The 22,837-nt window shown below is 42.6% G+C and overlaps 1 protein-coding gene across 2 annotated transcripts in view; it reads left to right on the forward strand.

Annotated features, from left to right (window-relative positions):
• The window catches only part of LOC133623098 (transmembrane protein 132D), a 132,405-nt gene that overhangs the window by 102,085 nt on the left and 7,483 nt on the right, over positions 1-22,837 (forward strand). For both annotated transcript variants that reach the window (XM_061986088.1, XM_061986089.1), the window contains 3 exons: positions 2,023-2,166; positions 18,249-18,454; positions 21,261-21,525. In XM_061986088.1, coding sequence (XP_061842072.1) covers positions 2,023-2,166; positions 18,249-18,454; positions 21,261-21,525 — 615 coding nt within the window. The remainder of the gene's footprint in view (positions 1-2,022; positions 2,167-18,248; positions 18,455-21,260; positions 21,526-22,837) is intronic.

Genomic DNA, 22,837 nt, shown 5'->3' on the forward strand with positions numbered 1-22,837 from the left:
TTTCTTTTCGGTTTAAGACTCGTTTGCGATTTTTCTCTGGCTGATTCCATGATCGTTCGCTCGTTTGGAAACAATGGCAACTGGTGCCTCGTGCTTGGCAGCGGTGCTATAAATAGCCTCGCGCATGGCATTCGGAATGGCTCGATAGGAAGTTACGGGAAGCAGTGTCGATTGTCATTGTTGTTACGCGATTTCGTGAATAAAACTTTAAAAAAATAATAATAATTTAATTAATGAAAAACCGTATTTTTTATCAACCGTAACCCGGAATAGGTTGATGAAAACCGTACTAATTACGGGAAAACCGGAGTAGTTGGCAGGTATGACAACGGATCGATACAGCGTCCGCATTACTGAAGACGCCGCACCGATCCGCCTGCCGATCTCACGATCCACTCTTCCCTCACTCGTGAACAAGACTCCGAGGTACTTGAATTCCTCCACTTAGGGCAAGATCTCCTCCCCAACCCGGAGATGGCACTCCACCCTTTTCCGGGCGAGAACCATGGACTCGGACTTGGAGGTGCTGATTCTCATCCCAGTCGCTTCACACTCGGCTGCAAACCGATCCAGTGAGAGATGAAGATCCTGGCCAGATGAAGCCATCAGGACCACATCATCTGCAAAAAGCAGAGACCTAATCCTGCAGCCACCAAACCAGATACCCTCAACGCCTTGACTGCGCCTAGAAACTCTGTCCATAAAAGTTATGAACAGAATCGGTGACAAAGGGCAGCCTTGGCGGAGTCCAACCCTCACTGGAAACGGGTCCAACTTACTGCCGGCGATGCTGACCAAGCTATGACACTGATCGTACAGGGAACACTTGTAAATTCTGTTTTGTAGTCATACTGTGTAGCAGTCCGATACCCCATAATGGGGTATCGGACTGTCTGATTTTGGCGGTCCGCTCCCTGTATGATCAGTGTCAGAGCTTAGTCCGCATTGCCGGCAGTAAGTCGGACACGTTTCTAGTGAGGGTTGGACTCCACCAAGGCTGCCGTTTTTCACCGATTCCATAACTTTTATGGACAGAATTTCTAGGCCCAGTCAAGGCGTTGAGGGGATCCGGTTTGGTGGCTGCAGGATTAGGTCCCTGCTTTTTGCAGATGATGTGGTCCTGATGGCTTCATCTGGCCAGGATCTTCAGCTCTCGCTGGATCGGTTCGCAGCCGAGTGTGAAGCGACTGGGATGAGAATCAGCACCTCCAAGTCCGAGTCCATGGTTCTCGCCCGTAAAAGGGTGGAGTGCGATCTCCGGGTTGGGGAGGAGACCCTGCCCCAAGTGGAGGAGTTCAAGTACCTCGGAGTCTTGTTCACGAGTGAGGGAAGAGTGGATCGTGAGATCGACAGGCGGATCGGTGCGGCGTCTTCAGTAATGCGGACGCTGTATCGATCCGTTGTGGTGAAGAAGGAGCTGAGCCGGAAGGCAAAGCTCTCAATTTACCGGTCGATCTACGTTCCCATCCTCACCTATGGTCATGAGCTTTGGGTTATGACCGAAAGGACAAGATCACGGGTACAAGCGGCCGAAATGAGTTTCCTCCGCCGGGTGGCGGGGCTCTCCCTTAGAGATAGGGTGAGAAGCTCTGCCATCCGTGGGGAGCTCAAAGTAAAGCCGCTGCTCCTCCACATCGAGAGGAGCCAGATGAGGTGGTTCGGGCATCTGGTCAGGATGCCACCCGATCGCCTCCCTCGAGAGGTGTTTAGGGCACGTCCGACCGGTAGGAGGCCACGGTGAAGACCCAGGACACGTTGGGAAGACTATGTCTCCCGGCTAGCCTGGGAACGCCTCGGGATCCCCCGGGAGGAGCTGGACGAAGTGGTTTGGGAAAGGGAAGTCTGGGCTTCCCTGCTTAGGCTGCTGCCCCCGCGACCCGACCTCGGATAAGCGGAAGAAGATGGATGGATGGATGGATGGACTGTGTAGCGCCAGTCGTCTGTACATTACACATTTTATTATTTCACTTGTTATATTTTACATTAAGCCAAAACTGTATTGTTGGATTGCTTTGATTGTAGGACACGGAGATCCTGAACACAGCAGTTCTGACCGGAAAGAGGGTGGCGGTCCCCGTAAGGACGGTTGCCGTGGAAGAGGATGGCCTGGTCACTGATGTGTCTCAATACACAGAGTGCAGCTCCACTGATGAAGATGTTCTCAAGGTAGGATTCACTACTCGGATGACTTCTGTTCAATTACCCGATCAAAGGAAATATACCAGGGAAGGAGAGCTTGGTCCTGTAAGTGACAGCGGTAGACAAATACGTTCTGGCAAAGTCACCTCTTCCCTCTTCCACTCAGTAAAAGAAACTGTTAGTTGGACTTCGACAGCACCACCCCATCAATCTCTCAGCGCAAATTACCTCGCAGTCTGCCACGCCGCTCTTGTCCTCTGACTTTTCCTTTTTTTTTTTATCCCGTGAACCTGAGCACGGCTATACGCCAAAAGCCGGCTTTGTTTCCTAATGAAATTGAAAGTCTGGGTCAGGTCCCTCCACCGTATGTGAACAAATTGGTGTGTTAAAAGAGGAACGAAGACGTCCAATAGATGCATGTTTTGCTTCAAATAGAATAAATATTGATTGATGACTGCGGTATGTGCAGTACGCACAATAAGTATACATGTCACCTTTAGTAGTGTCAAGCTCAAAAGACCCGATAAAGACAAGGATTATGTGTTGATGTAAAGGCAAAGGCTGTGCACTAAATCATCATACATGTATCCTTGTTCTAAGCTCGCTGTGGCTCTCAGATGATTATGTGCCAGACATCCGCTCTGGTGAACCATATTCCATTTAATCTTCTTATTCTGACAACTTGATATCTTTTTGCTTCTGAAATGTCTGAAGACCATCAAATTGGCTGGTTTGATATGGGAGTCTACATACACTTGTAAAGAACATAATGTCATGGCTGTCTTGAGTTTCCAATCATTTCTACAACTCCTTTATTTATTTTTTTGTGATAGAGTGATTGGAGCACATACTTGTTGGTCACAAAAAAACATTCATGAAGTTTGGTTCTTTTATGAATTTATTATGGGTCTACTGAAAATGTGACCAAATCTGCTGGGTTTGTTTCATCTGACATCACATGGACAAAGATAAGACCTTCTGGAGGAAAGTTCTGTGGTCAGATGAATCACAAATCGAGCTGTTTGGCCACAATACCCAACAATATGTTTGGAGGAGAAAAGGTGAGGCCTTTAATCCCAGGAACACCATGTATACTGTCAAGCATGGTGGTGGTAGTATTATGCTCTGGGCCTGTTTTGCTGCCAATGGAACTGGTGCTTTACAGAGAGTAAATGGGACAATGAAAAATGAGGATTACCTCCAAATTTTTCAGGACAACCTAAAATCATCAGGCTGGAGGTTGGGTCTTGGGCACAGTTGGGTGTTCCAACAGGACAATGACCCTAAACACACGTCAAAAGTGGTAAAGGAATGGCTAAATCAGGCTAGAATTAAGGTTTTAGAAAAGTCCTGACTTAGACGTGTGGACAATGCTGAAGAAACAAGTCCATGTCAGAAAACCAACACATTTAGCTGAACTGCACTAATTTTGTCAAGAGGAGTGGTCAAAAATTCAAGCAGAAGCTTGTGGATGGCTACCAAAAGCGCCTTATTGCAGTGAAACTTGCCAAGGGACATGTAAGCCATACTTGCCAACCCTCCCGAATTTTCCGGGAGACTCCCGAAATTCAGCGCCTCTCCCGAAAAACTCCCGGAACAAATATTCTCCCGAAAATCTCCCGATTTTCAGCCGGAGCTGGAAGCCACGCCCCCTCCAGCTCCATGCGGACCTGAGTGAGGACAGCCTTTTTTCATGACGGGAGGACAACAGGGTGACAAAAACTAAATCATCCAGACTAGAGATAAATTGTATTATTATGTTTATCTTACCTAAAAATAAATATATTTATTAATTTAAAAAAAAAAAAACTAAATACATTTTTACTATATTTTGCTAAAAACATCAAAATTAATTGTATTTTTATTTGTATTTTTTCGTGACTCCTTATTACATCCAGCCATAGAATTATACATTAACATAAACATATTTGAAATAATTGATTTTTCCCTATATATATATATATATATATATATATATATATATATCCCTATATATATATATATATATATATATATATATATATATATATATATATATATATATATATATATATATATATATATAGGGACGGCATATATATATATATATATATATATATATATATATATATATATATATATGAAATACTTGACTTGGTGAATTCTAGCTGTCAATATACTCCTCCCCTCTTAACCACGCCCCCAACCACGCCCCGCCCCACCCCCGACCACGCCCCCACCCCCACCTCCCGAAATCGGAGGTGTCAAGGTTGGCAAGTATGATGTAAGCAAATATTAACATTGCTGTATGTATACTTTTGACCCAGCAGATTTGGTCACATTTTCAGTAGACCCATAATAAATTCATAAAAGAACCAAACTTCATGAATGTTTTTTTGTGACCAACAAGTATGTGCTCCGATCACTCTATCACAAAAAAATAAGAGTTGTAGAAATGATTGGAAACTCAAGACAGCCATGACATTATGTTCTTTACAAGTGTATGTAAACTTTTGACCATGACTGTATATCATTCAAATTCAAAACAGATAGAACAATATGAACAATTGGTCAGTCCTTTCTCTTAAATTGCAGTGAGTCCTACTTAACATACTTAACATGCTTTGCAATGTTTTAAGGAAATGAAACTAGAGTAGAATCTCAGTTTTCCGACAATAATACAAAGGAAAACACATTTGTATGCATATGTAAATGTATTCAGTTATAAACATCCATTCACTTTCTTCTTTCCTTCATGCATCTAAACTTTACCGCTGCCGGTATTTTTATTCTACATTTTTATTGTAATATTTTCAGAATGTTTGTTCTATTTTTGGCCAACGTAAGACAAATAAAACAATCTGAAGTTGTCTTTATTTTAGTGTTTTAATGCCATGATTTTACCATCACAGCCCACTTGGGAACAGATTTTTCCTCCATGTGGCCCCTGAGCTAAAATGAGTTTGCTGTAGAGAAAAAGAAGGAGCTTATTGACGACAGTGCTGACTGCAACTCGGGAAAATTCCAAATGGCTTGTTTGGAGGAAGTTTGAAGGAAGGCAAGAGAGTTTTATAAATTTCTCCGCCATGCCTCTAGGGTTTGATTTCAGATTTCCGGGACTTATGCAGATCCCAAATACACAAATACAGGTACCAATATCTAAGAAAAGTTGGTTTTGCATGATAGATGATTAAAACAAATTCAAATAATTGGTTCAGTGTCTGCTAGTGTTTGTTTTTTTTTCCATAAAGGAGAAATATTGATAATCAGTGTTCGTAATAGTAACAGTGTTATTAAATTATTAGTAACGCCGTTACTCTTACTAGTAACGAATAATCTAACTAATTACTTTTAGGTCCATTACGATACAGTTAGCGATAGCTTGATGTAACGTGGCACGCTACTTTTGATGTGGGTTTTTTTTTTTATGTCAACGACAAGACGGCATCATAAGTGCAGCGAGTTCAATGCAGTAAATATTTATTTACCAGTGAAAGCAACAAGCAGCACCGCACTAAAATGAACTTGATATCAAATAGGAAGAGGACACATCACACTGTGACACAGCAGACAACAATATACGCACACATACACGATGGGAATAATGAACAATAAATCAATGATTGAAGTGACCAACTTGCCATCCAAACATTACACCGTGTGTTGACAAGAAGATATGACAACCATCAAAACACATTCAATTTTTAATTCTTTTTAAGTAACATATTGAGTACTTTCCCCAGTAATTAATTACATTTATTTAAGAGTAATTCTGTTCGTAATTCAATTACTTTTTTGGTAAAGTAACGAGTAACTATAATTACTTCCTAAAAGTAATTTTCAGAACACTGTTTAATAATATAGTAAGGAAAATCTTCTTGCAACATGAATTTTCTTGCATCTGGATCATTTCAGCGCCCCATCTCATTTATTGGTGCAGTTTTTGGCGCAATACGGGCGTCTCCCAAAGTGCGCCTTCGGCGTGCTAAAAAATAGGTTCTGTTGTTGGGATTGAGTTTATATAGACCACAAAAGGTAACACAAGAGTATAGTTGTGTGTTGCATGTCAACAACATATCAAAACAAAACAGGAATGAGCATAGTGCCATGAATGTGCAGTGTTGACAGCCCATAGTCCTCATTCAAACAGGGCAGCCTGTATCATTTTTGCACATTTTATTAATTGTACACGCAATCTTAGTAGATTACCTGCAACACGCTCACTAATAGTATGCATGATTTTATAGTTTGCGCATATTATTTAGCACTTGTTATTTGGGATCTTACTAGTTCCAGCATATATAAGTGAATCAGGGTCCTGTTTTTTTGTCAGGTATAAACTTGTTGTTTGTCAATATTTTGGTACCGGTACCAAAATGTATTTCGGTACTTTTCGGTACTTTTCTAAATAAAGGGGACCATAAAAAAGGTCATTATTGGCTTTATTTTAACAAAAAATCTTAGCGTACATTAAACATATGTTTCTTATTGCAAGTTTGTCCTTAAATAAAATAGTGAACATACAAGACAACTTGTCTTTTATTAGTAAGTAAGCAAACAAAGGCTCCTAATTAGTCTGCTGACGTATGCAGAAACATATTGTGTCATTTATCATTCTATTATTTTGTCAAAATTATTAAGAACAAGTGGTAGAAAATTAACTATTAATCTACTTGTTTGTTTACTGTTAATATCTGCTTACTTTCTCTTTTAACATGTTCTATCTACACTTCTGTTAAAATGTAATACCGTATTTTTTGGACTATAAGTCGCTCCGGAGTGTAAGTCGCACCGGCCGAAAATGCATAATAAAGAAGGAAAAAAACATACATAAGTCGCATTTTTGGGGGAAATGTATTTGATAAAACCCAACACCAAGAGTAGACATTTGAAAGGCAATTTAAAATAAATAAAGAATAGTGAACAACAGACTGAATAAGTGTACGTTATATGAGGCATAAATAACCAACTGAGAACGTGCCTGGTATGTTAACGTAACATATTATGGTAAGAGTCATTCAAATAACTATAACATATAGAACATGCTATACGTTTACCAAACAATCTGTCACTCCTAATCGCTAAATCCCATGAAATCTTATACGTTTAGTGTCTTACGTGAATGAGCTAAATAATATTATTTGATATTTTACGGTAATGTCTTTTTAATTTCACACATAAGTCGCTCCTGAGTATAAGTCGCACCCCCGGCCAAACTATGAAAAAAACTGCGACTTATAGTCCGAAAAATACGCTAATCACTTATTCTTCTGTTGTTTGGATACTTTACATTCGTTTTGGATGATACCAAGTAGTACCAAGTAGTTACAGGATCATACATTGGTCATATTCAAAGTCCTCATGTGTCCAGGGACATATTTTCTGAGTTTATAAACATAATATGAATGAAAAGAAAACAAAATAAGATTTTGTGATGCAAAAAAAAAATCGATGTAATCACAGTACTATCGACTAGATACGCTCCTGTACTTGGTATCATTACAGTGGATGTTAGGTGTAGATCCACCAATGGCGTTTGATTATATTGTAGCGTCCCGGAAGAGTTGGTGCTGCAGGGAATTCTGGGAATTTGTTCTGTAGTGTTTATGTTGTGTTGCGGTGCAAATATTCTCCCAAAATGTGTTTCACTGTATGGCACATGTTTATGACAGAGTTGGCGTTGTTCATACGGCCACCCTTAATGTGACATGTATGGCTGTTGAGTAAGTATTCGAGTCATTCACTTGTGTGTAGTGTGTTCAAAGTTAAGACGGTAGATGGTTATTGATCGGACGTATTGGAATGTCTAGATTTTGCCAATAGATAATTTTTTAACACATCCTACATCATGACTCCGGTGTGCTGCGCAGTATGTAGTGGAGCATGAATAGTTTTCACTCCTCCCACAGGGATGATGCTTGAAATAAATGTACCACAGGGATCTGTGATTTAGAAGGAGTTTGGCATGATCTGTGGTCTGGATCGTGTTTTTGTTATTTTCTGTTAGTTTTAAGACTCCATGAGTTCCTGTTTTTGTACATCCTTGTTTTAGTTTTCATGGCGACTGACTAGATTCACCTGCTTCATGTGTTCGGGACACGCACCTGCTCTAATGAAGAGACTATTATTTAAGCCTGTCCATGCCAGTTAGTCATCCTGGCGTCATTTCTCGTTTCATGCCAAAGTTTTATGCTTGTTTCATGCTGCTCGTTCCATGTCCTATTCCAAGTTTGTTGCTAGTTATTTGTTTCATGCCCCAGTAAGTTTTGTTAGTTAATAATAATAATAATAATAATACTAATAACTGGGATTTATATAGCGCTTTTCTAAGTACCCAAAGTCGCTTTACATGTAGAACCAATCAATCATTCACACCTGGTTGTGGTAAGCTACTTTCATAGCCACAGCTGCCCTGGGGTAGACTGACGGAAGCGTGGCTGCAATTTGCGCCAACGGCCCCTCCGACCACCACCTATCATTCATCATTCAATTCACCGGTGTGAGGGGCAAAGGGTGAAGTGTCCCGCCCAAGGACACAACGGCAGCGATTTTTTTGGATGGTAAGAGGCGGGGAGCGAACCTGCAACCCTCAGGTTTCTGGCACGGTTGCTCTACCCACTACGCCATGCCGCCCCAGTTCTATGTCCATAGTTCAGGCTAAGTGTTAGCGTATGTTTCCTGCGTTAAGTTTTATGTTCCTTAGCCTCTCGTGCAATCGGCACGCTTTCCTTTTGTTTTAGTTCCTGTCTTTTGTCATGTGTAGGATTAATTAATTAATAAATATGTTCCTACCTTCAAGTCATGTCCGGAATAGTTCGTTTGCGTCCTGGGAGAACAAACCTCGCAGTAAGCTGCGAAAAAACCTCCACGTCGCGACAGAGTTACAACACTGCGAATAGACATTAGCTGTGACATGACGACGTGTAGCATCGCAGACCGGGGTGGTAGTTCCTCTCTTTAAGAAGGGGGACCGGAGGGTGTGTTCTAACTATCGTGGGATCACACTCCTCAGCCTTCCCGGTAAGGTCTATTCAGGTGTACTGGAGAGGAGGCTACGCCGGATAGTCGAACCTCGGATTCAGGAGGAACAGTGTGGTTTTCGTCCTGGTCGTGGAACTGTGGACCAGCTCTATACTCTCGGCAGGGTCCTTGAGGGTGCATGGGAGTTTGCCCAACCAGTCTACATGTGTTTTGTGGACTTGGAGAAGGCATTCGACCGTGTCCCTCGGGAAGTCCTGTGGGGAGTGCTCAGAGAGTATGGGGTATCGGACTGTCTGATTGTGGCAGTCTGCTCCCTGTATGATCAGTGCCAGAGCTTGGTCCGCATTGCCGGTAGTAAGTCGGACACGTTTCCAGTGAGGGTTGGACTCCGCCAAGGCTGCCCTTTGTCACCGATTCTGTTCATAACTTTTATGGACAGAATTTCTAGGCGCAGTCAAGGCGTTGAGGGGATCTGGTTTGGTGGCTGCAGGATTAGGTCTCTGCTTTTTGCAGATGATGTGGTCCTGATGGCTTCATCTGGCCAGGATCTTCAGCTCTCACTGGATCGGTTCGCAGCTGAGTGTGAAGCGACTGGGATGAGAATCAGCACCTCCAAGTCCGAGTCCATGGTTCTCGCCCGGAAAAGGGTGCGGTGCCATCTCCGGGTTGGGGAGGAGATCTTGCCCCAAGTGGAGGAGTTCAAGTACCTCGGAGTCTTGTTCACGAGTGAGGGAGGAGTGGATCGTGAGATCGACAGGCGGATCGGTGCGGCGTCTTCAGTAATGCGGACGCTGTATCGATCCGTTGTGGTGAAGAAGGAGCTGAGCCGGAAGGCAAAGCTCTCAATTTACCGGTCGATCTACGTTCCCATCCTCACCTATGGTCATGAGCTTTGGGTTATGACCGAAAGGACAAGATCACGGGTACAAGCGGCCGAAATGAGTTTCCTCCGCCGGGTGGCGGGGCTCTCCCTTAGAGATAGGGTGAGAAGCTCTGCCATCCGGGAGGAGCTCAAAGTAAAGCCGCTGCTCCTCCACATCGAGAGGAGCCAGATGAGGTGGTTCGGGCATCTGGTCAGGATGCCACCCGAACGCCTCCCTAGGGAGGTGTTTAGGGCACGTCCGACCGGTAGGAGGCCGCGGGGAAGACCCTGGACACGTTGGGAAGACTATGTCTCCCGGTTGGCCTGGGAACGCCTCGGGGTCCCACAGGAAGAGCTGGACGAAGTGCCTGGGGAGAGGGAAGTCTGGGCTTCCCTGCTTAGGCTGCTGCCCCCGCGACCCGACCTCGGATAAGCGGAAGAAGATGGATGGATGGATGGATGGATGACGACGGGTGGGGGACCGGTACTTTTTAGAGGCGGTATAGTACCGAATATGATTTATTAGTATCGCGGTACTATACTAATACCGGTATACCATACAACCCTACTTTCAATTCATCAAGCTTTAAGAGTTCCCCTTGGGTTAAACCACCTGAGTACTTCATATCTTCGCATTTGTGGAGAAAACCACAGATAACTGTCAGTGCCTTTCAGTGTGTTTATTACTGTGTCATAATAATATAAAATCCAATTTAAAACAAAATGCTACTTTGCCACAAAAGCACACACTCGGTGCTATTATCGTCGACAGAATGAGATTGTGACTCAGAAGGGTGGGCGGGCGTCCGCCACGTCAAAATGTAATCCATTTTAGATGATGTCTCCAAATGTTACTTGAGCACGGCTCATGGGAGTTCAGTTTGAGCGTGAAGATGTTGGGTAACGGTCTCGTTAAAAAAGGGAGAAACGAGCAAAGTGTTTCAGAATACGGATGAACGGATGACTGCGTTCACAATCAATTGAAATATGAGAACGCCATCCGACATAAAACCCTAAATATATCACCATTCCCACCCATTGATCCACACTGCAAAAAGTCAGTGTTCAAAAACAAGAAAAAAAAAATACAAAAATGAGGGGTATTTTACTTGAACTAAGCAAAATTATCTGCCAATAGAACAAGAAAATGTGGCTTGTCGAGACTTTCCAAAACAAGTCAAATTAGCTAACTTTAATGAACCTAAAAATACCTGAAAATAAAAATATTGTCACTAATAACAAGTGCACTTTTCTTGGTAGAAAAAAAACAAAGAGACCTTTTTGCTCAATATGTGGAAAAATATTCTTAAATGAAGTAAATGCTAGTGCCATTATCTTGACCATTGGCGTTGTTAGGCCTATTTTAGGGGGGCTCAAGCCCCCCTAAAATATTCTAAAGCCCCCCTAAATAATTTGGTGTTATTTATATATATATATATATATATATATATATATATATATATATATATATATATATATATATATATATATATATATATATATATATACACAATTTTTTTTTTTTTTTTTTTTTTTTTTCAAATACATGCCGACATATTCATTATAAAGTGGCCCGAATATGAGTTTAAATAAATAATCATATAAACTGTCATTATTCACTCAGTTTCCCCTCACTTCATAGCGTAAATCACCAACAATTATTCCCGGGCGCGGCACCGCTGCTGCCCACTGCTCCCCTCACCTCCCAGGAGGTGAACAAGGGGATGGGTCAAATGCAGAGGACACATTTCACCACACCTAGTGTGTGTGTGTGACAATCATTGGTACTTTAAGGGAGAGAGCCCATTTAGTGTGTCGGTATCCAATCCATTCCACTTGTTCATATAGAAAATGCCCACATCACTCTTGTAGAATCTATATAAAGTAATATACATTAGTCTAATGTTAAAACAATGAAAAAAACATTAAATATATTTGTTTTATTGTATTGTTACATTAATAGCTGTTGTATTGCTATAGAATGGCTTGGTAAACATTTCATAGGATTTTCAGAGGGAGGAAAAACCAAGACATTTAATATAAAATGTCAAATTAATAAATACATTAAAAGAAAAAGAAAAAAAATGGTTAAAAGCCATCGTCCCGGGGAGCATTTCATTTCGTCCCGTGCATTTTTTAAATAATAATAACAATGAATAATTTCTAAGTCTTTGTTAGCCGTTTGTGAAGTTTTGTGCTCGTGCGGTACGTTCGCTCGCGTCCTGTGCATCTCCTGGGGGCTAAGCCCCCCCTGTCCTTAAAAGCTAGTGACGCCCCTGATCTTGACATAATGATATGCGCTCGGCATTACGTTTCTTGAAACCAGCAAACTTATACTAAAAACTAATTTATTGTTCTTAATGGAAAGGCAACAAGGCAAGCACTTGTTACTCTCGGGGTCTCCTAGCCGCTCAGGCGAATCATATTGTCTAAAGATGCATTTTTCCATCGATAACATGACATCATCGCGCCAAGTGCGTGCTCTTTCAGTCAATTGGTGCGTATATATACAGCCCGGCCCCCGGCCAACATTTTTTTAATTGTAATTTTGAAGAATTTATCTGAATGTGCATGAATTATTTCTGTTCAAAATTGTTAGAAATGTCACATGTTAAATGTTTAAATATTAACTGTCAGTTTACTGTACTGTGCCAAGTGTACTACTATATGAGTACGTATTTTCTATTGTTTCGTTGAAAATAAAACAGCAAAGTCCATTTGGCTGTCATCTGTTTTAATTATGAGACACAATTGTGTCAAAAGTCATGATTTTTTTTTTATGCTTGAAGTAAGAAATTATTACTTTGAAAAAGTAGTTTTATACTTGTGAATGTTGATGACACAGCTTTGCAACAGTTGATATTCTAGTTTCAAGCATGTTTTACTCAATATAGGTCATCAAATCTCAGCAACAAGCTGTAATATCTTACTGAGATCATTTAGGACCAAAACACTTAAAACAAGTAAAACACTCTATAACATAAAATCTGCTTACTGAGAAGAAGTATCTTATCAGACAGAAAATAAGCAAATATCACCCTCATTTGAGATATTTCATCTTACTTAGATTTCAGTTTTTGCAGTGTAGATACATTTACAACAAAAGAATAATTGTATTACCTTTGTTTTTTTAGTCTGTAACAAAAACATTTAAACTATATATCAATCACCTGAAATAAAAAAAAGAACATTTTATTTAAACTAGAAAGATTTTTTGATCGACTTGAACTATTTGATACTGAAAAATTCAATTGAACCAATTTAATCATTTGATCAGCAACATTAACTCAGTAGCACAATATATAACAGTTGATATTCTAGTTTCAAGCATGTTTTACTCAATATAGGTCATCAAATCTCAGCAACAAGCTGTAATATCTTACTGAGATCATTTAGGACCAAAACCCTTAAAACAAGTACCGTATTTTTCGGGCTATAAGTCACAGTTTTTTTCATAGTTTGGCCGGGGGTGCGACTTATACTCAGGAGCGACTTATGTGTGAAATTATTAACGCATTACCGTAAAATATCAAATAATATTATTTATCTCATTCACATAAGAGACTAGACGTATAAGATTTCATGGGATTTAGCGATTAGGAGTGACAGATTGTTTGGTAAACGTATAGCATGTTCTATATGTTATAGTTATTTGAATGACTCTTACCATAATATGTTACGTTAACATACCAGGCACATTCTCAGTTGGTTATTTATGCCTCATATAACGTACACTTATTCAGCCTGTTGTTCACTATTCTTTATTTATTTTAAATTGCCTTTCAAATGTCTATTCTTGGTGTTGGGTTTTATCAAATACATTTCCCCCAAAAATGTGACTTATACTCCAGTGCGACTTATGTATGTCATTTCCTTCTTTATTATGCATTTTTCGGCCGGTGCGACTTATACTCCGGAAAATACGGTAAAACACTAACATAAAATCTGCTTAGTGAGAAGAATTATCTTATCTTAGAAAATAAGCAAATATCACCCTTATTTGAGATATTTAATCTTACTTTGATTTCATTTTTTGCAGTGCATGTTTGCATTTAGAAATGTTTCCATCACTACCACGCTATAAAAAAAAGTGATTTTTGGATTGAATTCATGCATGAGATTATTTGTTAGGAAGCCAGGCCATTTCAGGATGACACAACAGTGATGTGGTCATTTAAAGAGCTTGAGCTCTGGACACGGGCGCTGGATGACTCTAAAAAACACACTGATGATCCGCTCAAAAAAAATGGCCCGTTCACGTGGCGCCACATCCTGTAGCCAAGTGCTTGATTCGTGCAAAGAAGGAGCGAGATTTTCTATTTGTATTTCTCCTTAGGCTATCAGTCAAAGTCACATAATTTCCCCCCCACCCCGCTTTACTCCTGTGTGCATTTCCAGAGGCTGGTGACTGCATTCAAATGCAGCGTTATAATTATCCGGTTTGTTGTGAGCGGACCAAGGGAAAAAAAAGCTCCTGATTCATTCAAGTCCTAAAATGTCCACCAGATATTTCCTATACTTGCTTCAACTTGCCAAGGTCACTTGCGAAATGATGGTGTAATGAAGGACTGACGCACCCACGAGATGTTTGGATTAACATAAAATTGCAATGCTGAAGCTTTGGGCCGGTGATCATCACAATAGTTTATTGCAGCTATTTGGCATCACTGTGCACATGCAGTGTGAAACTAGCCCAAGGACATTTGTTGTGGCGTCAATTGCCCATTTGTTCCAATAGTGACATGTCTGGTCGCGGGGGCAGCAGCCTAAGCAGGGAAGCCCAGACTTCCCTCTCCCCAGCTACTTCGTCCAGCTCCTCCCGGGGGATCCCGAGGCGTTCCCAGGCCAGCCGGGAGACATAGTCTTCCCAACGTGTCCTGGGTCTTCCCCGTGGCCTCCTACCGGTCGGACGTGCCCGAAACACCTCCCGAGGGAGGCGTTCGGGTGGCATCCTGACCAGATGCCCGAACCACCTCATCTGGCTCCTCTCGATGTGGAGGAGCAGCGGCTTTACTTTGAGCTCCCCCCAGATGACAGAGCTTCTCACCCTATCTCTAAGGGAGAGCCCCGCCACCCGGCGGAGGAAACTCATTTCGGCCGCTTGTACCCGTGATCTTGTCCTTTCGGTCATGACCCAAAGCTCATGACCATAGGTGAGGATGGGAACGTAGATCGACCGGTAAATCGAGAGCTTTGCCTTCTGGCTCAGCTCCTTCTTCACCACAACGGATCGATACAGCGTCCGCATTACTGAAGACGCCGCACCGATCCGCCTGTTGATCTCACGATCCACTCTTCCCTCACTCGTGAACAAGACTCCGAGGTACTTGAACTCCTCCACTTGGGGCAAGATCTCCTCCCCAACCCGGAGATGGCACTCCACCCTTTTCCGGGCGAGAGCCATGGACTCGGATTTGAAGGTGCTGATTCCCATCCCAGTCGCTTCACACTCAGCTGCGAACCGATCCAGTGAGAGCTGAAGATCTTGGCCAGATGAAGCCATCAGGACCACATCATCTGCAAAAAGCAGAGACCTAATCCTGCAGCCACCAAACCAGATACCCTCAACGCCCAGACTGCGCCTAGATATTCTGTCCATAAAGGTTATGAACAGAATCGGTGACAAAGGGCAGCCCTGGCGGAGTCCAACCCTCACTGGAAACGGGTCCGACTTACTGCCGGCAATGCGGACCAAGCTCTGACACAGATCATACATGGAGCGGACCGCCACAATCAGACAGTCCGATACCCCATACTCTCTGAGCACTCCCCACAGGACTTCCCGGGGTACACGGTCGAATGCCTTCTCCAAGTCCACAAAGCACATGTAGACTGGTTGAGCAAAGTCCCATGCACCGTCAAGGACCCTGCCGAGAGTATACAGCTGGTCCACAGTTCCACGACCAGGACGAAAACCACACTGTTCCTCCTGAATCCGAGGTTCGACTATCCAGCGTAGCCTCCTCTCCAGTACACCTGAATAGACCTTACCGGGAAGGCTGAGATAATAATAATAATAATAATAATACTTTCATTTAACCTAACTTAACTTTATACAAAAGCAGATTGCTTTGGATGGTTTTATTTTTAACACTGTCTTACACAACACTTCCTGATGTATAATACAATGCAAAAATGTCAATTTCTGTCACTTTATCCTGCATCCTCTTTAAAAGTCCAACATTTCTCCCCGTCAGATTTGGACAACCATCTGTTGTCACACCTGCCAGCTTGTCCCATTTCAGTCCTAACATGTCCAAACACCATGCTTGACAACCTTGAGACCTCCGAATTTGGGAGATTGGGGGGGGTGGAGGGTGGGCGGGGTCGGGGGAGTGGGCGATGCCGGGGGGCGGTGTTAAGGGGGAGGAGTATATTTATAGCTAGAATTCACTGAAATTAAAGTATTTCATATATATATATATATATATATATATATATATATATATATATATATATATATAGTACAGTAAACAGTAAGGAAAACACAGTCGTTCTACTAACTGTACTGTACTTGATGCTTACTTTAAAAAAAATAAAAACTCTTACCTTTCATTATTTGAGTAGCTTTTGTTCTGCCATTTGAGTACTGGCAAAATCCCAGGAATGTAGGCTCATACGATTTCTTTGTTTTTCTTATCTTTATTGCACAAGATGTAATTCAACCACACAACAGCTCCAATGTGTGTCTATCCCTTTTCCCGGCAAAACTCGAACACCCACTTCCTACTAACAACGTCACTTCCCTATCTCTCCCGGAAGTCCCGCCCCAAGGACGAAGTCATTGGCTAACACCATGTAGCCAGCCACTACAGTATTAACGTGCCGGCTGGAATAAACACACGCTGAGAAATAGCTCTGTGCCTGCCTACTTTATGGGTTATAGATAAACCTATGGATAACGGAGATATAAATAATAGTCTCCTTTTCAGGTGAGAGCCGACGCTAAAGGCAGTGCCTTTAAGGCACGCCACCAATATTGTTGTCCAGCTGGAAATCGGGAGATTTTCGGGAGAATTGTTGTCCCGGGAGATTTTCGGGAGAGGCACTGAAATTCGGGAGTCTCTCGGAAATTTCGGGAGGGTTGGCAAGTATGCCAAACACGCATTTACCTATGTGAACAAGTCATTACCTGTGGTTGTCTCTTTAATTGACTGCCAGCTACTCCGTGATTTGAAAGTCTGCAGTTATACCACGTAAGAAGATGAGCAGCTGGGCGGTGTCACGTACATCACAGCTCTAATCCAAAGCCAGCGAAAAACAGTCAAAGTCGGCTATTCTTTTCTTCAGCTGAAGCTACAAGTTTCCAGCGATAGTCTCAATGCGCCTCGTTACAGTGCGTCGGGAGAGTGACACGTTCTCAAATGCGCCCCTCTTCTCCGGGCATTTCAGCGCAACAGAGTCCAATGAGCACTCCTTAATAAACTCTCCGTCAGAAAACAGCTTACTTTTCCTGGCGATTTCGTGAGAAATGACGAAACTTGTCCTGACAGCTGCATCTCTGGGGGTGTGAAATTTGGCAAAAACTCCTTGTTGGGTTTGCAGTTTTACCATCAACGCACCAGCCTCCCTTTCGCGCGCTTCATCAAACAGATTCCAGTATTTTTCCTCGTGCTTCGTCGTGTAGTGGCGATTCAAATTATATTCTTCAAACACAGCAACCTGTGTACCCCAAATTAAGCACACGGCTTTACCTTTCATCTCTGTAAATAAATACGTGGCAGTCCATGTCTTGTTGAAATCACGGCATTTGTCATCAACTTTTCTCTTTTTTAACGTGAGCTGATATCTCGGTGGTAACCGGGCATCACTTGTCGCTGTGCACCTTCACTCACAGGTTACACACGGACATACGCCCATAAATAACACTTTTCAAAATAAAAGCAGCACAGTTGTATTGCACGCACGGCATAGATGTTTTTTTAAATGTATTTTGTAATTTATGATTGGCCTCACGCCGGCCGGACAGGGACGCACAAAGGGGCGGATGTGGGCCGCGGGCCACAGAATGCCCAGGTCTGTTTTACGTAGATGTACCTAGACAGAGTCATTGATGTAAAAACAAGGGAACTAAAATGGTTAAGATATCTTAATTCCTCAGTTTCTCAGCTCAGTTACAGCTCTAGCTCAGTTACAGCTCTAGCTCAGTTACAGCTCTTGTTATTACCAAATCTGTGTTATATGTGTTTTATGTTGCACGATTGCACCAAGAAAAATTCCTAGTTTGTGAACCCGTTCTCAAACAATGCCAATAAAACGATTGATTCTGATTCTGATTTCTCTTCAGGTGTCCAACGGGTGTGACTACGTTTTTGTAAATGGCGACGAGACAAAGGGCAAAGTGAAGACGGTGGTGAGCTTCGCCTACAGCTACCTCAGCGTTCAACTGGAGTTGAACGTGTGGATGCCCCGACTGCCTCTCCAGATCGAGGTGTCGGACGCAGAGCTGAGCCAAATCAAAAGTTGGAGGGTGCCTATACTAACCTTCAAGAGGTGGGTTACACACACACACTATATTGCCAAACGTGTTTGGCCACCTGCCTTGACTCACATATGAACTTGAAGTGCCATCCCATTCCTAACCCATAGGGTTCAATATGATGTCGGTCCACCTTTTGTAGCTGCTGTCCACAAGGTTGCGGAGTGTCTTTATAGGAATTTTCAACCATTCTTCCAAAAGCGCATTGGTGAGGTCACACAGTGATGTTGGTCTCCGTTCTAATTCATCCCAAAGGTGTTCTATCGGGTTCAGGTCTGGACTCTGTGCAGGCCAGTCAAGTTCATCTAGACCAGACTCTGTCATCCATGTCTTTATGGACCTTCCTTGGTGCACTGGTGCACAGTCATGTTGGAAGAGAAAGGGGCCCGCTCCAAACTGTTCCCCACAAGGTTGGGAGCATGGAATTGTCCAAAATGTTTTGGTATCCGGGAGAATTCAAAGTTCCTTTCACTGGAACTAAGGGGCCAACTTTTGAAAAACAACCCCACACCATAATTCCTCCTCAACCAAATGTCACAATGCAGTCCGAAATGTACCGTTCTCCTGGCAACCTCCAAACCCAGACTCATCCATCAGATTGCCAGATGGAAAAGCGTGATTAATCACCCCAGAAAACGTGTCTCCACTGCTCTAGAGTCCATTGGCGTAAAGCATCCAACGCTTTGCATTGGACTTAGTGATGTATGGCTTAGATGCAGCTGCTCGGCCATGGAAACCCATTCCATGACGTGGGCTAATTGGAAGGTCAAATGAAGTTTGGAGCTCTGTAGCAACTGACTGCATGTGCAGAAAGTCTTTGAACTATGCGCTTCAGCATCCGTTGACCCCTCTGTCAGTTTTCGTGGCCTACCACTTCGTGGCTGGGTTGCTGTTGTTCCCAAACTCTTCCATTTTGTTATAATAAAGCCGACCGTTGACTTTGGAATATTTAGGAGCGAGGAAATTTCACGACTGGATTTGTTGCACAGGTGGCATCCTATGACAGTTTCACGCTGGAAATCACTGAGAGCGGCCCATTCTTTCACAAATGTTTGTCTAAGTGCTTGATTGTATACACCTGTCGCCGGGCCAAGTGATTAGGACACCTGATTCTGATCATTTGGGTGGGTGACCAAATACTTTTGGCAATATAGTGTATATTCCAAATATCCAAATACTGTCTTTATTAATAACATCACAGTAGGGAAGGGATTCATATGGCCCCATTACTGGGTGGGTCTCCAAATTGGGGTTAAAGGGGAACATTTTCACAATTTCAGAATGGTTAAAACCGTTAAAAATCAGTTCCCAGTGGCTTATTATATTTTTCGAAGTTTTTTTCATAATGTTACCCATCACGCAATATCCCTAAAAAAAGCTTCAAAGTGCCTGATTTTAACCATCGTTATATACACCCGTCCATTTTCCTGTGACGTCACATAGTGAAGCCAACACAAACAAACATGGCGGAAAGAACAGCAAGCTATAGCGACATTAGCTCGGATTCAGACTCGGATTTCAGCGGCTTAAGCGATTCAACAGATTACGCATGTATTGAAACGGATGGTTGTAGTGTGGAGGCAGGTAGCGAAAACGAAATTGGAGAAGAAACTGAAGCTATTGAGCCATATCGGTTTGAACCGTATGCAAGCGAAACCGACGAAAACGACACGACAGCCAGCGACACGGGAGAAAGCGAGGACGAATTCGGCGATCGCCTTCTAACCAACGATTGGTATGTGTTTGTTTGGCATTAAAGGAAACTAACAACTATGAACTAGGTTTACAGTATATGAAATACATTTGGCAACAACATGCACTTTGAGAGTGTAGACAGCCCAATTTTCATCAATTAATATATTCTGTAGACATACTCTCATCCGCGCTCTTTTCCTGAAAGCTGATCTGTCCAGTTTTGGAGTTGATGGCAGCAGGCCAGGGAAGCTAGGGTCGATAGGGGGTTTCGCTCGCTCGTCTGCGGGAACAAACTGCCGCCATTGCTTGCCGTGCTACCGAGGTCCTTTGTCCCTGAATTGCTCACACACTCCGGCAGATTCAATGGGGGTCTGGCGGCAGATTTCTTTGACTTTATCGTTGGAAATGCATCTGCTTTGAGTGTCGCAGGATATCCACACATTCTTGCCATCTCTGTCGTAGCATAGCTTTCGTTGGTAAAGTGTGCGGAACAAACGTCCAATTTCTTGCCACTTTCGCATCTTTGGTGCAACTTGAATCCGTCCCTGTTCGTGTTGTTACACCCTCCGACAACACACCGACGAGGCATGACGTCTCCAAGGTACGGAAAACAGTCGAAAAAACGGAAAATAACAGAGCTGATTTGACTCGGTGTTTGAGAAAATGGCGGATTGCTTCTCGATGTGACGCCACGTTGTGACGTCATCGCTCCGAGAGCGAATATTAGAAAGGCGTTTAATTCGCCAAAATTCACCCATTTAGAGTTCGGAAATCGGTTAAAAAAATATATGGTCTTTTTTCTGCAACATCAAGGTATATATTGACGCTTACATAGGTCTGGTGATAATGTTCCCCTTTAATCATTTTGCAATAGAGTGGTTATTTCCATTATTTAAGATATGCAACACTCTACTGCCATCTGGCGGATAAGGTCGATAGTGCTCGCTCCAAATTTGTCACGTTTCACGCGTCAGGTAAACGGAGACAAATGGGGCCCTATGAATCCCCTTCCTATACTGCAATATCTCTAAGATCCAATCAAAACAGAAGTAGAGTTGCAGGAGGAGAGTCAATGAGTCACATGATTGACAGGTAAAGTGTGTGTTTTTCCTGCTCATATCTCAGATCTGGCTGGGACAGCGAGGTGGATGAAAAAAAGGGAAAGGGCTGCACGCTGCAGTTTCAGCACGCCTTGGTGCGTGTGCTAACCCATTTTGTGGCCGATCGGGCGGACCCCCGGGACCCCAAGGCTTTTTTCCTGGGATCCGACTGGCAGGTGGATGTAACAAGACTGGTTCAATACTTCATGAAGGTGGAAGACCCTCGTGTGGCAAGGCTACAGGCAGGGAGGGTGCTTTCAGGTCGGGACGTCGGGACCACCACCATCCAGGTAAGCAAACACAAGGTCATACATGAAACCACTTTGGGAGAGTATAAATGAAGAAAGATTACGTCTGACCTCTTTGCCGAGGCCATTTAAGGCCATAGAAAAAAAAAAATCCTTACATTTTTGTCTGATGTTATATAGTTCTCCTCTTATGAGGAGAAAAAAATGTGTTGTATGAATTGTTTTAGTTCTATTGTAAAAATGACAAACGTTGCTAGGAGTGATGAATGAAGAATCCTTTCGAACGGTTGTACTTCCGGTTCCAGGGACAAAACAGGAAATAACATTTTTACACCAGCAGCACCTGCAGTGAGAGATCTCGTCCAAAAGATGGCGCCTTTGCACAAACAACAACACTCCTTTTCAGTGTCCCTGACGGTGCTCTATGAAAAGTATTTGTTGAGCAAATAACATAATGGCTGTTGGCGAAGAAAATTCCATAAATTAGCCGCACAGTTTTATATGCCGCAGTATTCAAAGCCTGGGACAAAAAAGTACGGAAATATGGTATCAACTTTGACACGAAATGTGTGTTTCCATATGAGTTGGGAAAGTGTGTTAGATGTAAATATAAACGGAATACAATGATTTGCAAATCATTTTCAACCCATATTCAGTTGAATATGCTACAAAGACAACATATTTGATGTTCAAACTTTTTGCAAATAATCATTAACTTTAGAATTTGATGCGAGCAACACGTGACAAAGAAGTTGGGAAAGGTGGCAATAAATACTGATAAAGTTGAGGAATGCTCATCAAACACTTATTTGGAACATCCCACAGGTGAACAGGCTAATTGGGAACAGGTGGGTGCCATGATTGGGTATAAAAGTAGATTCCATGAAATGCTCAGTCATTCACAAACAAGGATGGGGCGAGGGTCACCACTTTGTCAACAAATGCGTGAGCAAATTGTTGGAACAGTTTAAGAAAAACCTTTCTCAACCAGCTATTGCAAGGAATTTAGGGATTTCACCATCTACGGTCCGTAATATCATCAAAGGGTTCAGAGAATCTGGAGAAATCACTGCACGTAAGCAGCTAAGCCCGTGACCTTCGATCCCTCAGGCTGTACTGCATCAACAAGCGACATCAGTGTGTAAAGGATATCACCACGTGGGCTCAGGAACACTTCAGAAACCCACTGTCAGTAACTACAGTTGGTCGCTACATCCGTAAGTGCAAGTTAAAACTCTCCTTTGCAAGGCGAAAACCGTTTATCAACAACACCCAGAAACGCCGTCGGCTTCGCTGGGCCTGAGCTCATCTAAGATAAATAAATAAATAAATGATAAATGGGTTGTACTTGTAT

The sequence above is a fragment of the Nerophis lumbriciformis genome, linkage group LG12 (assembly GCF_033978685.3).
Source record: "Nerophis lumbriciformis linkage group LG12, RoL_Nlum_v2.1, whole genome shotgun sequence".
NCBI lineage: Eukaryota > Metazoa > Chordata > Actinopteri > Syngnathiformes > Syngnathidae > Nerophis > Nerophis lumbriciformis.